Genomic DNA, 17,887 nt, shown 5'->3' on the forward strand with positions numbered 1-17,887 from the left:
AGAAAAGAAAAGAAAAGAAAAGAAAAGAAAAGAAAAGAAAAGAAAAGAAAAGAAAAGAAAAGAAAAGAAAAGAAAAGAAAAGAAAAGAAAAGAAAAGAAAAGAAAAAACTCATTTAAAGTGGGACAGGGAAATAAGCACCCAGGCCTGGTGAAGTGGAAATAGGTTTGGTAGATGTGTGCGAAACCACGGAAGTGGGAAGAGGCCCTTAGTCTTGGTCTCGCCCGGTCCCGCAGGGCACACGGCAGTGCCCGGGGGCGCGGGGACACGCCGGTATTTTTAATCTGGGCAGACAGAAATTGTTCGGTGGATTTAAATGTTGGCAAAGCAATACTTCCAGGAAGTCTGGTGTGGGAAGGGGCACCAGGTGATATTGTGGTATGTGTGGTAGGGGAAGGTGACAGCGAGCTGGGAGCCTTTTCCTTTCTACTTTTCCCATCCCTTCCCTTCCCGTTCCATCCCTTTCATTCCCTCTCCTTCGAAAGTAGTCTTATTCTACCAAGCTCAGGTCTCCCCTGTTTACAGGGGTTGCCTCTATGCCTTGGGACTCGGGCTTCATCTCACAGAACACTCATCTTGTGTATTTCTCGAGTCTGTTCTTCCTGCCTCTCTCCTCAGTGATATGGGAAAACAGTGAGGAAACTATGGCAAAATACATTATCCGGAGGAAATTTGAGGTTCTCTGGCTTTCCCGGCCCATCACCAAGCTATTATCCCTCACCATGCAATCAGCAGTTACAAAGGCTCAGAGCATCTCTGAGAGAGGGTCCATGAACTCCCCAAGTGTTAGTGACAGCGCAGGGAGTTACCTTCCACGCAGCACTGCCGGAGACGCCCGCACTCAGCTCCCACTGCCTTCGGGCTCGGCTGTGTGCCTGAGCACGGCCCGAAGGGCGCGGGGCGATCGGGGCTGCCTGGGGCGGAAGGGAGGAAGGGAGGGGGTGGCTGCTGGAAGACCGCTCGGAGGGGTAGAGTTGTTACGGAGCTGTTTCCAGCCACGGACAACGCGGGAGGAGCCGGGTGGCGGGAGGGGTTACCGGCAGCGGCGATCAGCGGGGTCCCGGCCCCGCTGCGAACAAGAGTCTCTGCTGCCGGGGGGACTCGATACCCACCGCTGTCCCGCCGGCAGGTGCCGGGCCCGGCCGGGCTGGGCCGGGCCGGGCCGGGATCCCGGCGGGATCGCGACCGCCACCGCCCCTTCCCCGCGCCGCCAAGCGACCGGAGGGCGCCATCTACGGGCCGCGCCGGGAAGCGCCGCCGGCCCGCACCTGAGCCCGGCCGCCCCTCCGCCCCCGCGCGGGGTGGCCCCGCCGCGGCCGTGCCCAGGGCCCGGGGCGGGAGCGCTGAGAAGGGACCCGGCGGGAGAGCGTGGGGTGCCGCGGGCCTGGCGCGGGTGGGCGAGCGGCGGCCAGCGGGGCAGAGCCGGGGCAGGTCGGCAGTGAGCGGGGCATCCCCGGCCCGGCGGCGGGGCCGCTCACGGGGAGCTGCGGCCGCTCTCAAGTTGGCGGGGGGAGTTCCCCGGGCGGAGCGGAGCGGTTCCTTTGCCTTCGCCAGCCGGGTGACAGCGACCACCACTCCTCAGCGGGCAGCGGAGAGCCCTCACTCCCTCGGAAAATTCTTCTTGTGCAGGGGCGGGCAAGGCCGCCTCAGCCGTGCTTGTCCGCAGCGCAGCCCCGCAGCCCCGGGGACCCACTTCACATGTAACCCCGGTGGTGTAACAACAAAATTTGTATTTTCCAAATCATCCTTTTTTTTTTTTTGCACACAAGGGAAAGAGAGAGAGGAGAGAGAAAGATAAAACATCAGCTGAAGTGCCAAAATGATTTATGAGACAGTGGAAAATATTTCATAAAGATCTCTCAGAGATTCTTTACTTAGAGTGGTTAGAAAAAAAAGGGTCTGTTTTGTGACAGGTAAGCAGAGGGATGGGGAAGGATGAAGGAGGAAAAGAGAAGGAAGTACATTTCAGGTGACGGTAAACTCACAAGTCTGAAAACTGATCTCACACCAATTTCTACCGTTTCTTTTCACCCCTGGTTATTACCCTAAGGAGGCGTTTCTTACTTGCTCTCTGTTGCTCTACTAGGTCAAAGCCAGGTCTACGTTTGTGAAATAATTTTAAAATCCCACTCTAGCACTAAAAAAAAAAAAAAAAAAAAAAAAAAAAAAAAAAAAAAAAAAAGAGAGAGAGAGAGAGAGAGAGAAAGGAGAAGCAAAAGAGATGTGGAAAGTGTGAAGTTGGAGTTGGATTTGCTGTTATTTCCCCAAATGCGTGAGAGGAAACTTTGCAATTACTGAAACGGGCCCAACCTCTTGCTTTAAAGAGATGCAAGAAGCTCCCTTCCTCTTCCGTTCTCTCTCTGTCTCATTCTCTCTTTCTCTCGCTCTGTCTAGCTTCTATTTATTTGTCTTTCTTTTTTTTCTTTATACCTTTCTCTCTTGATCTCTCTCTCCTCTCGCTGTCTCTCTCCTTTTCCTTTTCCTTCCTCTCTCTTCCTCATCTCCTTTCTCCCTTTTTCTCCCCGTCCGTCTCCCACACTAAGCTGCACACCAGGGAAGCCTTGATGTGTATCGAATCCCCCCCTCCTTCGTCCCGCTTTACCCTGAGTAAAGTCTCCGGTAAAAAAGAGCGGGGCGTAAGAAGGGAGACGAAACTACGAAGGCGTGTGTGCGTGTGTTAAATAAGGGAGTTAAGGATCCTGAGCCGCAACTGACAACAAAGCGGGGCTCACGTCCTTTCCCGCGGGCCGGGCAGGGGCGCCGCCGCCCCGCACACGCACGGCCCGGGGCGCTCCGGAGCGCGCAGCCGGGGCTCCCCCGCGCCGGGTCCCGCAGGCAGCGGCCCCCCCCGCGCCGAGCGCCGCCGGCCCGGCCCTCCTCTCTCTCCTCTCCTCTCCCCTCTCCTCTCCTCTCCTGGCCGCGCTCGGCTCGGCGCGCTGGCGAATCAGAGAGTGTCGGAATCTATTGCCTTTGTCTGACAAGTCATCCATCTCCGGGGAGGCGGGCGGGGGGCTGAGGGCGCTGCGGCTTTTAGAGAGACACACACCGGGAGCGGAGGCTCCAGTCTCTGGCCCCGGCTCCTCGCAAGCACTTCCCACCTCGGGCGAAAGTCCGCCGGCGCCGGATCCGCCGCCCGGCCGAGAGGAGGGGTCGCGCCCGCCCGCCGCTCGCCGCTTTCCCGGGGATTGCTACTCCGCTTTGAACTTAAATGAACTAGCCCCGGACCGCGGGAGGAGGAGGAGGAGGAGGGAGAGCCGCGTTCTCTGCGCCTTCTGCCGCCTGGCCGCCGGCCGCACCTTGCTCCAGCACCCCCTCCCCGCCGCCGGGGATGCTCTGAGCCCTCCCAGCCATGACACCCACCTGCCCCCCGGCGCCGCCAGTCCCTCGCTCCCACGGACTCTGCTGACTCCGCCAGCCCCGCCGCCCCGGCCCCCCAAGGCCGGCGCAGCCCTCCCGCCCCCCGGAAAGTACTTCGCTGCCCGCTCCGCCGGGCAGGGGGCCCAGCGCACCCCGCCGTTCCCCTCCTTTCCTCTCCTTGTGTGCTTTTTTGTTTTGTTTTGTTTTCGTTTGTTTTGGTTTGTTTTTTTTTCTCCCCTAAGTCTTGAAGTTGAGTTTTAGAGGCGACACGGCGGCTTCAGCCGATTTCTTCCCCTTCCTTTGCCTCCCCATGGATATGCACTGCAAAGCAGACCCCTTCTCAGCAATGCACCGTGAGTACTGGAGCCCGGCTCCTTCCGCTGCTCTCCCTCTTTCTCATCCCTCCATTCTTCTTTCCCCAACCATCCTTCCTCACCTGACCCTCCTCCAGGTCCATCCTTTTACCCTGACTGATACTGGGCTTAGAGAGGCGTTCAGAAGGCAGGACGGATACCGCCGGCCCGAGCAGCAGAGCGAGGATGCCGGGCATCCCCGGAGCCGGAGGCAGCAGACCTCTGTGCCGGCAGTGGGGCGGGGGCCAGGAACCCCAGTGCGGGGGCAGAGGCTGTGTGCGGCTGTGCCTGTGCTACGAGCCCTGTGTGCGCGAAAGAAAGCACCCCCCGAAACAGAACTATCCTCTGCAAAGACACTTTCCCCATTGCCCCTCAAACAACACGAGTTTATTCTGACTCGTGTCAGCCTCCGGGACGGACCCTTTCCCTGTCCGTGCCCCGCCGGGCCGGGGCTCCCTGCAACCCTGCTTGGCTTTAACCCCCCAGATTCCCCCGCGACCTGATGCTGTTTGCTTTGATTTCGGATTTCAGTGGCAGAGAGGGGAGATGCCAGTTTCAAATTAACGGCGGGTTGGTCGGTGACTGTTCCGTGCTTCGTTTTGGTTTGGCAAAAGGTTGGACTGCAGGAAAAATAGGACAATATTATGGCTAGGAGATGGAGTGGTTTTGGAGGCTCCCAAGAAGTCACGATCCCTCCTGGTTTATTTACCAGATCCCCGGTGTGCATTTTAAATGCATTCCTGGCACAAAGTGCATTCATGATATATTTTCAATTTGAAAAACCTTTCTGTAAGACAGGGACGAAGGAAAGCGAAAGCCCCCTTTACCAGAGGCCGTAACAGGAATTTCCAGTGACTTTAATTTCATCATTCCCTCCTCATTTCAGGAGGGAAAATAATTCCGCGATTTAAATTAAAGAAGAAAAAATACAAATGGAAAGCCGAGATCGAGAGCACGTTGAGTCAGGAAATGAATAATTAAGAGCAATTTGTAACTTTTGACACTGAAACTTTTGAGGACACGCCCTGCCTGCTGCATAAAATACAAATCGAAAAGATATAAAATAGAAATACTTGAAGTTTAAAAAAAAAATCCCGATTTTGCCGTGAGAAGGAAGGTTAAGAAATACAAACCCATTATTAGATTCCTAAACGTGGATGTAGGTAACTGTCTTTCTGTTTCCAAATAACTGATTTCCGGGATAAATTGCTTAAAATGTGGAGTTTAAATTCCGAAGACCTTTAACAGCAAACAGTCCGTGCATTAGGCACTATTTTTAGTTTTCAGCGGTGCGACCTGCTTTCAGACGCAATTGCAGTAATACCGCCTCCAGTATGATCCGGAACATATAGGCAGACGAAAGAGGTGTTTTGCTGTCGCTGATTTTTTAAAAACTCCAGTGAGATTCATGAACAATTTTTGGCTTCCGATTAGGGAAAAAAAAATCAACATCCGATTCGTTTCCCAAAGTGTATTTCTAAAGCTACAGACCTGGATATTAGTAAGCAATTAAAACAGATGCGGGCGCAGGCTCTTGACACACAGACAGACAGCAACACAGGATCGGTACGGGAGCGGCACGGCTCGGTATGTGCATATACAGACGCCGGCACTTATATGCAGATAAATACATGAAAATATCTGACTGCTCTGATAGAAAGAACCTTAGAAAACCACAAGGCAGAGCAAAACAAACTCGTGTGAAAAATATCCAGACTGCAATAATTTGAATTATTAATTTTTAATCTTTTTGCATCAGTTGCCTTTTAATACTTTGTAATGCGAGTTATAATAGGTGCCTTGAATTATTTATCATGGAGTTGCCGAAGAAATTGCTGTCTTGTAACTTTAGAGGCAACATGTGCAGAAGGGGTTCTGAACAAATGAAGGAAGCACAGAGCAACATATACCCGCAGGTTTTAGTGGCGGAAGACAAATATCCCCCCTCCTCTCTAAAACTCTAAATATGTTTTTAAAAAAACTAACAAAAGAACGCAACAAATAACCCCGGTTCACCAAGGAACGACGAGGAAGCCTGCCGGCGCCCCGGCCGATGCAGCTGGGAAGGGATGTATGAAGGTGTTACCGAAGGGGTGGGGGAGATGGAAAAAACTCTATTTGTGCGAAAGGACTTGGATCGATCGCAGGGCAATGAGAGTTTCCACTAAGTTCAGAGCCAATAAGTCAGTGTCAGAAGCAAGGGAGAAAAAAACCTCAGCGAAAATACAAACAGATCATTTTTCAGCAAACTACAAAACGAACTAAGATCTCTTGGCGAGGAAGATACAGAAGGTTAGGGTTGTGTGAAAGGAAAGCTTTAATACAGTGTGCACTCCACAGCTATATCAGTTGGATATTCCAGAGATAGAGACACTGAGGTAGCAGCGCCAGCGAAGCTGTACCGCCTGCGAGTGGGTATCTCCCCACGCCCGGGCAAAGATGAACTGCTCCCGGCTCTAACGTAGTAGTTTGATTCACAACCAACTGTCTTGCTGCGTCCTAAAAGGAGATATTTCCCTTTATCCCTGTCAATCCGTTTCTCGTGCCCGCGCTTAGCAGGTGCATACTTATTTTTTTTCTCCAAGTTGTTTCTCGAAATGGAGAAAGATAGATGGGAAAAAAGCCATCCTAGCAGTCCTATCTGAGAGAGGGCGGATTTTTGCCTCTAAAGGGGGGAACGGAAGAAAACGAAGCATTTTTAATTCTCCCTGAACTAGATTTGCGTGGTGGGAAAAAAACCGGACCAGTGCGAGTCTGTCAGATTTTTTTTTTTTAACTGGAGAATTTTTCCTGTAAAGATCGAAAGCAGATGAGAGAGAGGGTCCGTCTATAAAGGAACACCGGTCGCGGGACCAAAAATATTTTCTTTCTCTCCCCTTCCCTCTCTCTCCATTTCTTTCCCTTTCTCTTTTTCTCTCTGAATCCCTTCAACTCGCAGCCCAAAATAACGGGAGAGGACGGCTTGCATGGGGGACATGCCGCGGGGTGAGGGAGGGCGGAGTTCGCGAGGAACTGTAATTGACAATGTGATAGAAAATCCTGGAAAGAAAATGAGAGAAAAAAGCCCAGGAGTAAAGAGAAGGGGGACTGCGGCGGAGTCCGCTCGGAGCCGCTAAGAGGTCGAGCTCCGGAGTTTGGGAGCGCATCGCTGCCCAACTCTGGGGAGAGGAGCGGGCGCGGGCACTGTCTCCGTCTTCGGCCCACCACAATGGCCCTGAGAAGCCACTGCTCCGGCATCCCGGTCGGGATCGCAGGAGGGAGAGCGGCTCTCCGGCCCAGAGACGGGAGGCGGCGTACGGGAAGCTGGAGAAGCGTCCCCCTCCGACTCGGGAAAATTCACTCAGCCTTCTCATTCCTTTCCATCTTTCCTCCTTTCTCTTTTCCTCTTCCGTTATCTTTCTTCCTTTCTTAGTTCTTTTTTCCTCTGTCTTCTTTCTTTCTTTCTTTTTCTTTCTTTCTTTCATTCCTCTCATTCTCCCTGTTTTTTCCTCTTTCTTTCTCTTCCTTTTTATCATTTTCTCTCTCTCCCCAACGTCTTGTTCCCCATTCTCGACCCCCCGCCATCACCTCCATCCATCTATAATGACTGGAGATTTTGCAGTACGGGTGGTGAAGAATCCACGACTAACGGTGTGTTTCTGGTGTGCGTGGGTTGTTGTGTTTTTTTTTATTTCTCTTTCCCCAGCAGGGCACGGGGGTGTGAACCAGCTCGGGGGGGTGTTTGTGAACGGCAGGCCCCTACCTGACGTGGTGAGACAAAGGATAGTGGAGCTGGCTCACCAGGGGGTGCGACCCTGTGACATTTCCAGGCAGCTGCGGGTCAGCCACGGTTGTGTCAGCAAGATCCTGGGCAGGTAAGGAAAGAGGCAGCTTCTTCCCCTCCCCTGGGATTGCAACGTTGCATCCCTTCCCCGCTCCGGTGTGACCTTCCGCCCTTCCCGCCGCACCGGGCTCTCTCCTCCACGACCCCGAGCGGCCCCAGCACCTTCACGCAGTGGGAGCCCGCGGCTGAGCAGGGCCCCCTCCTCCAGCTGGCAAGGACGTGTTTCTCCCCTCCTCCCCCTTTCCTCCACCGGTGGTGTTTGAAAACTCCTGGGAAGACAAAATAATTTGCGAGGGTTGGGCAGGAGGGCGGGAAAGAAAAGGAATAGGAGAAGGAAACGAAAGAACGACCAAAAAAAAACAAACCAAAAAAAAAAAAACAACAGCCCCCAACAACAACCAAAAAAATCCGAACTCACAACAATCCGTGAGCAGCCTTACCAAATACACGGGTAAATAAACAAACATCGGGGCAAATAAATAAATAAATGCCCGCGGTAACCGATCGCCGCCAAATGTGGTGTCAAATATCCCCAGGGGTTAGTCGGGGGGACCCGGCGCCCTGGTCCGGCCGCTCGGATGTGGAGCGGTGTCAGCAGGCGGCAGAGCCCCAGCCGCGGGTGCGTGCGGTGTGTGCTCTGCCGTGCCTTGGCAAGGCCGAGCCACAGACGCTGCCGCCAGCAGAGCTGATGGCCGGCGGGGAGCGAGGCTGGAGCTGCCCTGTACGAGCACCCGCTTTCGAGGGACTCCTATGCGGGGATAAATTGCGCTCCCGCATCAGAGTCCCGAGTCGGGAGGGGCCGGCCGGGACAGTCAGGGCGGGGGGGTGCGAGCCCGGCAGTGCCCGCTCCCCGCGCCCCCTCCCCGCCCGGCCGGCCCGGTCCCGCGCTCGGTGGGTTCCCCTCCGGACGGCCGCACCGAGGAGAGGGTTTCTGCTTTATTTCCCGATCCCCGGGCCTGAAAGAAGTGTGTGCGTGTAAAGCAGTAGAAGGGGGAGGCAGCGCCCCTCGCTTCTCGCACACATAAAAAGGGACCAAAAAAAAAAAAAAAAAAGAAAAAAAAGAACAGCGGGAGCGAGCCCCGGAGAGGCGAAGGGACTGCGTCAGCCCCAGCTCCAGGCGGCCTGGCGCCTCGCGGAGCCCGCACCATGCAGCGCCCGAGCGGCCGCGGCCCGACGCCGCGCACCCGCGGGCCGAAGCCGAGGCGGGGCATGGGGCAGGGGCCCGCGGGGCGCTCCGAGGGTCAGCCGGGCACCGAGTGTTCGGGGACGGCGGGGCCCTTCCCGGCACGACAGGTCGCTGACCCTCCTTTGTGCAGGTATTACGAGACGGGGAGCATCAAGCCCGGCGTGATCGGCGGCTCCAAACCCAAAGTAGCCACCCCCAAAGTAGTGGATAAAATCGCCGAGTACAAGAGACAAAACCCGACAATGTTCGCCTGGGAGATCCGGGACAGGCTACTGGCCGAGGGCATCTGCGACAACGACACGGTCCCCAGCGTCTCCTCCATAAACAGGTAAGAGCAACCCCGCAGCTCGCGGCCCAGTCGCATTTTTACGGCCCCACAAAACCCCTTTCAGCAGCGCGGACGGCCCAATCCTTCCTCGGTCAGGGTAGGTCCAACCTACTCCAGTCCCTGGCCCGCAGCGGGACCCCGGGCATGGTCCAATGGGCGCTCCCCAGCCCCGCCGTGACCCCCGAGCCCAGTTCCGGGCAGCGGAGCCGACACCGGCTGCCCGCGGCTCTGTGCCGGGGCTCGCTGCTGCCCGCCGCAGGGCCGCAGCTTGTGCCCGCCGCCCGGTCCGGGGGGCAGGCGGGGTCCGGGGCAGCCGGCGCTGCTGCGGGAGCAGCTGAGTTCCCGCCGAGCAGCCTGGCGGTGCCGCAAGCTTTGGGGGCTGTTCGGGCTGGCGAGGAGCCGGGCGGCGGAGCCGGGTTTTTCCGTGTCTCTCCAACGCCTTTCTCGGGGCGTAGGTGATCGCCGGCCTTTCCAGGGTGTTAGAGCTCTGAGTCGAAAGGCTGCCGTTATCTACTGCCAAGCCGGGCTCACAGCCGCGAGCCGCTGAGCGCGGGGGGAAGGATTCCCTTGCACCTACTCCTCCGGTTCACTCCCCATCGCTAGCCCGAGGGAACGGCTAAACTTGCCGGGTGATCCTTTCCCCGGCTGGGGAGCGCTGCTCCCCGCGCTCCCTGCGGCCCCGTCTTGATTTGATCCCTGCCCTCGCAGGAGGTTGGGCAGCAGGATCGATTCCGCACTAGCGAACGATTTCCCACCCCACCTCCTCCCCCGGCTGCTAGGGTGCGAATTTTGTTGGTGAAGGGACTCAGATTTGGTCTCACGTTTGAGGTGACAAAAATAACCATGTGACAGGCAAAAAACCCGGATCGATGCAGGAGAAAAGGGACGGTAATAGATGTAATCGAGTACTAAGACACGTCAAAGCGCTCAAACTGTTCACATGCCTACACAATTAAACACAACATACAGGAGATCTTCATACTTTGGAAATACACAACACTCTCGTCTACACAGTAAAAGTAATTACGCTGTTTTAGTGTAATGTATGCATAGATACCCTGACTATGCCCACAGAAATGTAACCTCTAGAAAGAGTAACACAGGAATATTTGTAGAGGGTACATACATAGGCATGAAATACCTCACTGACAGAGTAAAAATACATGAAATTTTGGACTCAATCCCAAATGTACAGCTCTTCTCACTCGAATAAATGTATATAGGGAATACGTAAACATGCATACAGGCTTTTTTTGTATCTACATAGATAAAAATGCACAAGTCAGTATATTGGCCCTTTTAATACATTAAAAATTTAGCCTTTTTTTAAAGAATGGTGTATTTATAGCAAGGGAAGCAAAAAATAAATAGCAAGGAAAACACAGTGGTATTTTTTGTCTTGCACTTTTCATGGCAGATTTATCAAAATATGTCTAATAACTCAGACTGTGTATTTCTAAATCTGGCATCCTATATAAATGGGTTTTAATATTTTGCAAATGATATGGAATTATCCCAAATCATCTTGAAAACAGCAGGTAGAATTAGCTAGTGGAATGTACCTTGGCTAAGAAAGATTCCCTCAGACACACTGTCTCTGTAATATACTGCTAGGCTACCCTAGGAAATTATCCCTGTGTGTGCCATCTGTATTAAAATGGTTATTAAGTTATGAACAGGGTAACATAATACTGATCGGCTAATTATACACCCTCCTAAAAAACCTCCAGGTCTCTGTTACTCTCTCAGTCAGGTATTGAAATAATAACAGTTTGACATTCAGACACCTTACAAAGGCAGCTGTGGAAGGACAGCCAGCTATCCCTGTAAGGAATGGAGCTGGTGGTATGGAAGTCCAGAGGAACAGCTGTAGGCTCCTCGGAGGAATAACATGTATGGAACCAACACACATGTACAGCTAGCTCAAGGGGTGTCAGCATCCAAAAGTCACTGAAGTCTCAGCCTTATGTTTGCTGGACCCAATGCCTTCTGTCTGGGTTGTGATGTCCCAGGCAGAAGGCTGAGTGCCACATTTTGTTCCCACCTTTGCTACCAGTTTGTTGCAGGGCTTTGGGAATTTTGTACCTCAGTTTCCCCACCCTGGAAATGAAAACTGATCTTTCTCAGAAGGAGGTGGAAGCAGATGTCAGTTAGATTGCACTTACAAAACACTTTGAGGACAAGTGTTTTGTAGCAACTAAGTATTATTATACTTAAGAGGCTCAGCTGTGACCTACCACTGCGATGGCATTTGAGTGTGTAGTCTCCAAGCCTCAAGAGCATTTTGGCTTCATATGATTTAGTCTTTCCCTGTCCCTTTTGAAAATTCAGACCCAACTTCCCACTGCTCACCTTTGTATGAGGCTCCCAAAAACTCACATGTTTTGTGAGGAAGTGAGTCCATCATATCACAGGTTGTAAAATTTGCAAGTTTAACCTAAACAAGAACAGGACAGCAAACTGGAAGAAAATTGCAGTGGAATAGGAAATATTGAGTATATAAGGGCCTGATCCTATTGCCGTGGAGAGTAGCATGAACTTTATCACTCCAGTGACTTTTGTGACTCCAGCTCACAGAACTCACAAACACAAAGAAGGGACTAAGTTCACAATTAAATACATATTTTTCTCTCTCCCACTGTAAAAATACACATACAGAACTGGGTCTTTGTAACAACACATCCGTTACCTGTGGTACAATCACGATCTGGAGTTAATCTAACACTGAGTCTCTGAGCAGCTTCAGATAGATGACAATTTTAAAAAACAGCTTTCAATAACTATCTTCTTATTTCCGCAAAATGTGGAGTTTCCAAAGAAAATTTTGCATTGGTCCAGTGTCCAGAACTGTTAGAACTATATCCATGAGTGCTTTAACATCTTAAGACAATTAGAAAGGCATTTATAGAAATAGAAGTTACTTATGTCCCTAGATAACTGTGAATACCGTCCTTTAAAATGGTGATGCCCTTGTGCGTAGGAAAAAAACTACTTTTGATTATTATAAGAGTTTCTGAAAATGCATTAATTACATGTTATTTTCTTTCTGAGAATTAGTCTATCATTAGCAAAAGCTTCTGGGTGAGAGACTACAAAACAACACAGTTTCAATTTCAATTTTCAAGTCTCCCTTAAATATTTTTAAAATCTATTTTTCATTAATTTTTTTTGGTGATACATTAATTCTGTTTGCCTACATTGCACTGATCTGCCAGTATTGCACTGAGAATACCAGGACACATTTGGGACATTGTAATTTAGTACTGAGATTTATCAGAAACTTGTTTATACTAAACTCATGCAGATAAAGGGTAGATATAAGCTCTAGTGAAAAACATGACTTAAATATGCCATAAAGATTCAGGAAAAAATATTAAAGTCTTCTGCTACGCAGTAGGTTTCTTCTAATTACGGCAAAAAAGTCTAGGGAGTATACCAGTTATTAAGCAAAGCGCACCAGAAATTACAGGATCAAGATAGAGCAGTTACTCTGAGCCAAGAGCTTTCCTGTTCACACTTCCTACACCTTGGTACTATACAGTATAAACCACTTGTGTATGTGGTAGGTGTACACAGATACATATGTACAAATGTATATGTGCATATATGTAAACACACACACACATACAAACGCTGCATGGAATTGAGAAGCAGGCAAATGATAGAAGATCTCAATTCTTTGGTAAGCGATTAATGCTTACATTAAATCACTTGAGCACCTTGCTTTTTGAGCACCCTGCCAGCCTAAACTTTTCCATCTATAATATGACTATAAACCAGTCATTTTCGGTCACTTCAGGTTTCAACTGAATTTGGGCGCTGCTGTAAACTTTGAGGCAGTCTTCTAAGAAAGAACTTGGAGGCAGATGTTAGTGAGAATTTTTCCTTTGTTTAGCAGCACATACAGTTCGCCTTGAGATAATAATCATCACCCTTTTGAATTAGATAGCGTACTTTAGTAGGAACAGGACGCAGCACATCATGGGTGTATGTTCGCGGTTGCACAGCAAGTGATGCAATCGACATCATGGTTTAAGCACTATTTCCTGCTTCTCTTAAACTAAAGAATTCTCTTGGATTAAAGAATGAGGTCCAGAAAGGCAAAGCAAATCAACCTCCCCCCAGTTTGCTGCTCTCTCTCAGGTCTTCTGCAGCCAGGTTCAGTACTTGGGATTCCCAGCTAGTCCTTATCCAAAGAATGCCAAAGCTAAAGCATTGCAGAGTTCAGTCAGCCTTCCGGATACACTTTGGACCCTGAGTTCCTCAGAGTAGATCTAACTAATGCCCCATGGCAGAGAATAGAATTTAGTGGATATATTATCTCAGCCAAACTGTTAGAGGTTTTTTTGATCTTCTTTTAGGCATTGGGTATCCATTAATTTCTAGTGTTAAGCATTTGATTTAGGAAGATTGTTTCCATTTTCAGGATATAGCAATTGGCTAATGACGCCCAGTTAAAGTCTCCAATAATTAGGTGCTTTTAAAAATACATATGGAAAGACACATACATTGACTTGGGTTATAAAGACCAGTGAAATATACTTGTACAATGAAATATTATTGAGCATGTGGCCAATTCCAGTGGCTGTAGGCAGGCCTGTAGTTTAGAGCAAAGAACGGCATATTGGGACATCAGATTTCTCTTACCAGTTCTGCCATTAATTTTCTGATTGATCTTGGGCAGGTCACACAGACTCCTTGTGAGACTGCTTTGCCATCTGTAAAATGAAAATAACAGCTTTTAGCTACCTCTATAAAACTCAGTGTGATCTTTCTCTAAAAATGTCCATCGAGTTCAACATGTAACCAGAAAAAATTCAAAACTGGAACTAGGCTGTTTTACGTCAATTAGGCTTTAGCTCATGCAAAGGAGATAGAATTGAACAGAATCACAGTTGAGGTAAATGTAATGTCTCAAGACAAACAATCAAGTCTGGAAAAAGGCAGGCGCAATAGGGCAGGGGCTGTGTTATATGCGGAAGAAATCAGTGTTATGCAAACAGAGCTTTCTGAGTCACTGTTGCCAGCCAGCCGCACTTGAGAATTTCCCCAAAGGACATCCTGGCCAAACTCACTGGTGAATCTCTTCCTGTTTTTGCCACCAAACAAATCTGGAATTCTTGGAGGACAGGTAATGAGTCCAGGGAGAAGCCGGAAGAGTACAGAGTATCTCTAACGGCAGCTTGTTCATAGCGATCACAAGTAGTGACAACTGCATTGCCTGCAGTGAACACGGGGCAAACAAGTCAGTTTGCTCAATATAGAGACCAAATATTTGACTCATCATGTAGGCTGGATTTGCCTCTGTCTGACATTTTGTTGGTGCAAGGGAGGGGTGAAGAAAACTCGTCCAACAGTACTCCACAGGGATTACCAGGTTTCAGAACCTGGCACCTCCTAGTGCGCACAGAAGAAATTCGGGGTCGTAGCAGGAATCCTCTCTCTTAGTTGATGCTGAATCTAAGGTTCCCATGCGATTTCCTGCATCAGGGCATGCTCTCAAGGTAGAAGACTTCTACTGCCAGTTGCTGTCAGCTGAGCAAAGAACGCAATTGGGTCACACAGGGTTTCATTACAGGGAATATACTCCTTTAAATTCAGACTCTTTTCCATCAGACACAAACCTGGTATTATCTTCTTTTTATCATTGCAAATAAAGGACGGGCTCATAAAGCAGAGGTTACAGACAATGTTACTGCAGCTGAAAGAGTAAATGAATGCTCACAGCATTTCTCTTTGTCTTATTCATCGTATCTGGCCACTGGAAGGTTGTATGGGGGAACTACAATAAGCTAGCTGCATTTTTTTCTAATTTTCATATTGCAGAGACATTAGCTCAACAGAGGGAGTCAGCAAGTAAAATTGGTTGTGCCTGGGAAGTTCTGAGCTCCCTGTTCTGTGAACCTCGAAGTTCAGAACCATATTGGTCCCTTTATCACCTAAAATTCCCAGTCCTTCCTTTTTTTTATAGATGTATAGAAAGCTTGATTTTTGCTGGAAGTTAAATATTTTCAAGCTTTTGCAACTAGTGAATGATTGCTATATTTTGCCATAGAGGTAGCTGCATTTCTGTGCTGGGTGAGTGAGTCTTATGGAACTAAATCTCATTTACCAGAATCACTATTATGTGAAAAAACTCATTTGACTTTGGGAGAAAAGAGGAGAAAATATAAGTGGCTTGGCCAAGAAATGATGAAGTGGTGAGAACAATATAGCGATCTGAAGGGCATAGTCTTTCCAACAGGAAAGGAATTATTCACATTTAAACAAAGCAGTATAGCCAGGAATGAAGGGAGGGAAATAAGAAAGGAAAATTTAAATGGTAGCAGAAGGTATCCCCTGAAAGGGGGGGTCCATTAAATTGTGGAATTGCATCCCACAGGAATTCTTGATTTCTTGGAATAACAAGGTGGCATTAATAACAAGCAAATATACAATAAGAAATAATCTTGTGTTGGCTAAAGAGATAGATAATGGTCTAACAGGCCAGTAGGACCTTTTACGATATGATGATGTGATGCATACAAAACAAAGTCATGTTTTCAGACGTATATAAAATAACCAAAAAATCCCATCTCTAATCCTAAAGCCCACTCAAACAAAAAATTTTCATATAGCTTGAATAAAAATATATGACTTCAAAACAGTCGAACAAGGCTGAGCTTCACTTAGATTCCATTGTCGTTAACTGAGGCATGTTGATATTTAAATGGAGTTTAGGCTCTACTTAAAACCAGTAAAATATTTAGATATTCCACTTTTCAGGTCAATCTCTATAAATGGAATGGTAGAGACTTCTGAAAGCATTTGCCATTGGTTTGACATCCACACAGCTAATGATGATTACTACTCATGAAAGCATCAGAAAGGTTAGAGTTTTTCTCCCAAATATTGTTCTTTAAACTGAGACTTACAGAAACAAGGATTTTTCCACTGTAATCCAAATTAATCTATTGGAGCCTATACGTGTATAGCATATTTACCTGTCCCAACTGTTTAAAAATGCCAAGGCAGAGCCTAAACTGTGTAATTGGCATAAAAATCATGAGCAGTTGTAATACAATGTGGGTTTGTTTTTACTTGTTTTCTCTTTTCTACTCTAAATTTTAAAAGGGATTTGGATATCTGACTCCCATTAAACAACTTTAAAAACACCTTAACAATGCAGTCCTTTGAGTCTTCAGAGAGCAGACAGGCCCCTTTTCAAGCCCCCACAGGCAATGGAAACATACTTTATTAAATGAGAACTGAAATTCTCATGCTACCACTTGACTAGAGGAGCTGGAAAACCCACAAAAAACACCGTTAGGCTTGTGATGAAATACTAGCCAGTATGATATTCAGCACTGCCCTCCAATTTTCTCTAGTGCCAGTAACTGAGGGCTGTTTTCGTAGCACTTATATGGCTATCTACCCAGCTGAAAATCACAAATCTAATCACTTGGTTTCCAAAGTCCTCAGAGTGCACTTACAAATATTCATTTCCAATCAATTTGCACCTGCTAATATTTCTCAACGCTCACATGTGATGACAGAGTCAGAAGCAGTGCTGGTGCTTATTATTTCTATAGCAATAGCATAAAGAGGCTCTGTGCATAGATCACAACCCATTGTCCAAAACAGGCACAGCATAAATAGGAATTTCTTTCGAGAGGCTCTTTTAGAAAATCAGTATATACGTATGTCTTCTTTTACACTGTCCCCTTAGCTTCTACTAGGCTCATAATTCAGACAGTCCTCGAGCTTTCAGGGGTCCTGAAACAAACATCTTTGTCTGTCATAGGAAATGAGATATCTGGGAAGGGCTCACTCATCAAGTCCAAGTCTAGGTAAAAGGCAGAGCAAAACTGGAGAGCCCTTTTCTTTGGGCTCATATCTGACAAGACGGAGGCTGAACACTAGCTAGGCTGCAACAGCCTCCCCCCTCTTCCATGATAAGTAGGCATATAAATAAATAAATAAATGGCATCCTAACTGCACTGAGAACTCAATAAAACAATCACATCAAATATGAGGAGGTATAAATCTCATGTCTGCACAGGTAACCCACTCAATTCCTTTTATTATGGCTCAGCCTGACTCCATTTATTACCATCCGTGGCCTGGGTGAAGGATGTTTGCATGGAGGGTGGTCTCCTGGTGAAATCCTATCCCTGGAGCAGTGACAATCAGCCCATACAGAGGTGGATTTTGGTGGGGAAACCAAAGGCAGATCCATCTGTCTGCATGAAAACCAATCAATAACCCTGTAACTAGACCCCTTGTCACTGGGAAATGGACAACACAATAGTTCAATCCTGGAGTCATAGGAGAGGAATAGCTGTGTGGTTGGGGTGTGAAGAATGACAGGTTGTATGCATGAACTGTTTGAGACATATGGAGAGAATACATCTGTCTATATAGATATTGAGGAGTGAAGGTATAGGAGGAGTGTAGAGGGTACATTAATACATAGTAGGCAAATTTGAAAGTTTGATGTGTCCTGAGGTGGGCATGGGGAAGGAAAAAGCAGAACTATACTTCATTCTTTTGTACAGGACATTTATACGGGGACTGTGAGTGCAATGCAGAGAGGCACCTTTGGGGAAATGTGCCTGCTGGTTGGATACTACACATGAGTATATCAGTATATGGTAGAGAACACGTATCTCTGAGCAGGCACATAGATGGTGACACAAAATGCTAGTAGGCAAAAGGAAGCATATGCGTGAGTTTGATGTGGTCAGGGAAGGATATTCCTTTGTCCTTTGTCCATCTTGGGATTTATGTGCGTACTAGTTTTGACAGAGAGGAGGAAGAATGATGTGCCAAAAGCCTGAGCTAACAGACTGTGAGTCCACAG

The 17,887-nt window shown here is 48.5% G+C and overlaps 1 protein-coding gene and 1 long non-coding RNA gene across 13 annotated transcripts in view; one reads left to right on the forward strand and one right to left on the reverse strand.

Annotated features, from left to right (window-relative positions):
* The window catches only part of LOC113975780, a 211,767-nt gene that overhangs the window by 14,046 nt on the left and 179,834 nt on the right, over nt 1–17,887 (reverse strand). Inside the window, exon 4 of the long non-coding RNA XR_003536916.1 lies at nt 13,693–13,763. This is a non-coding gene — a long non-coding RNA (uncharacterized LOC113975780). The remainder of the gene's footprint in view (nt 1–13,692; nt 13,764–17,887) is intronic.
* Nucleotides 1–17,887, forward strand: part of PAX2 (paired box 2) — a 99,575-nt gene that overhangs the window by 8,912 nt on the left and 72,776 nt on the right. For 3 of the 12 annotated variants that reach the window (XM_027700210.1, XM_027700205.1, XM_027700211.1), the window contains exons 1-3: nt 3,145–3,708; nt 7,394–7,562; nt 8,848–9,045. In XM_027700210.1, coding sequence (XP_027556011.1) covers nt 3,666–3,708; nt 7,394–7,562; nt 8,848–9,045 — 410 coding nt within the window. In that variant the 5' untranslated portion in view covers nt 3,145–3,665. The other 9 variants (XM_027700215.1, XM_027700206.1, XM_027700212.1 and 6 more) reach the window with 5 other exon arrangements.

The sequence above is a fragment of the Neopelma chrysocephalum genome, unplaced genomic scaffold (assembly GCF_003984885.1).
Source record: "Neopelma chrysocephalum unplaced genomic scaffold, ASM398488v2 Primary Assembly neopelma1_143, whole genome shotgun sequence".
NCBI lineage: Eukaryota > Metazoa > Chordata > Aves > Passeriformes > Pipridae > Neopelma > Neopelma chrysocephalum.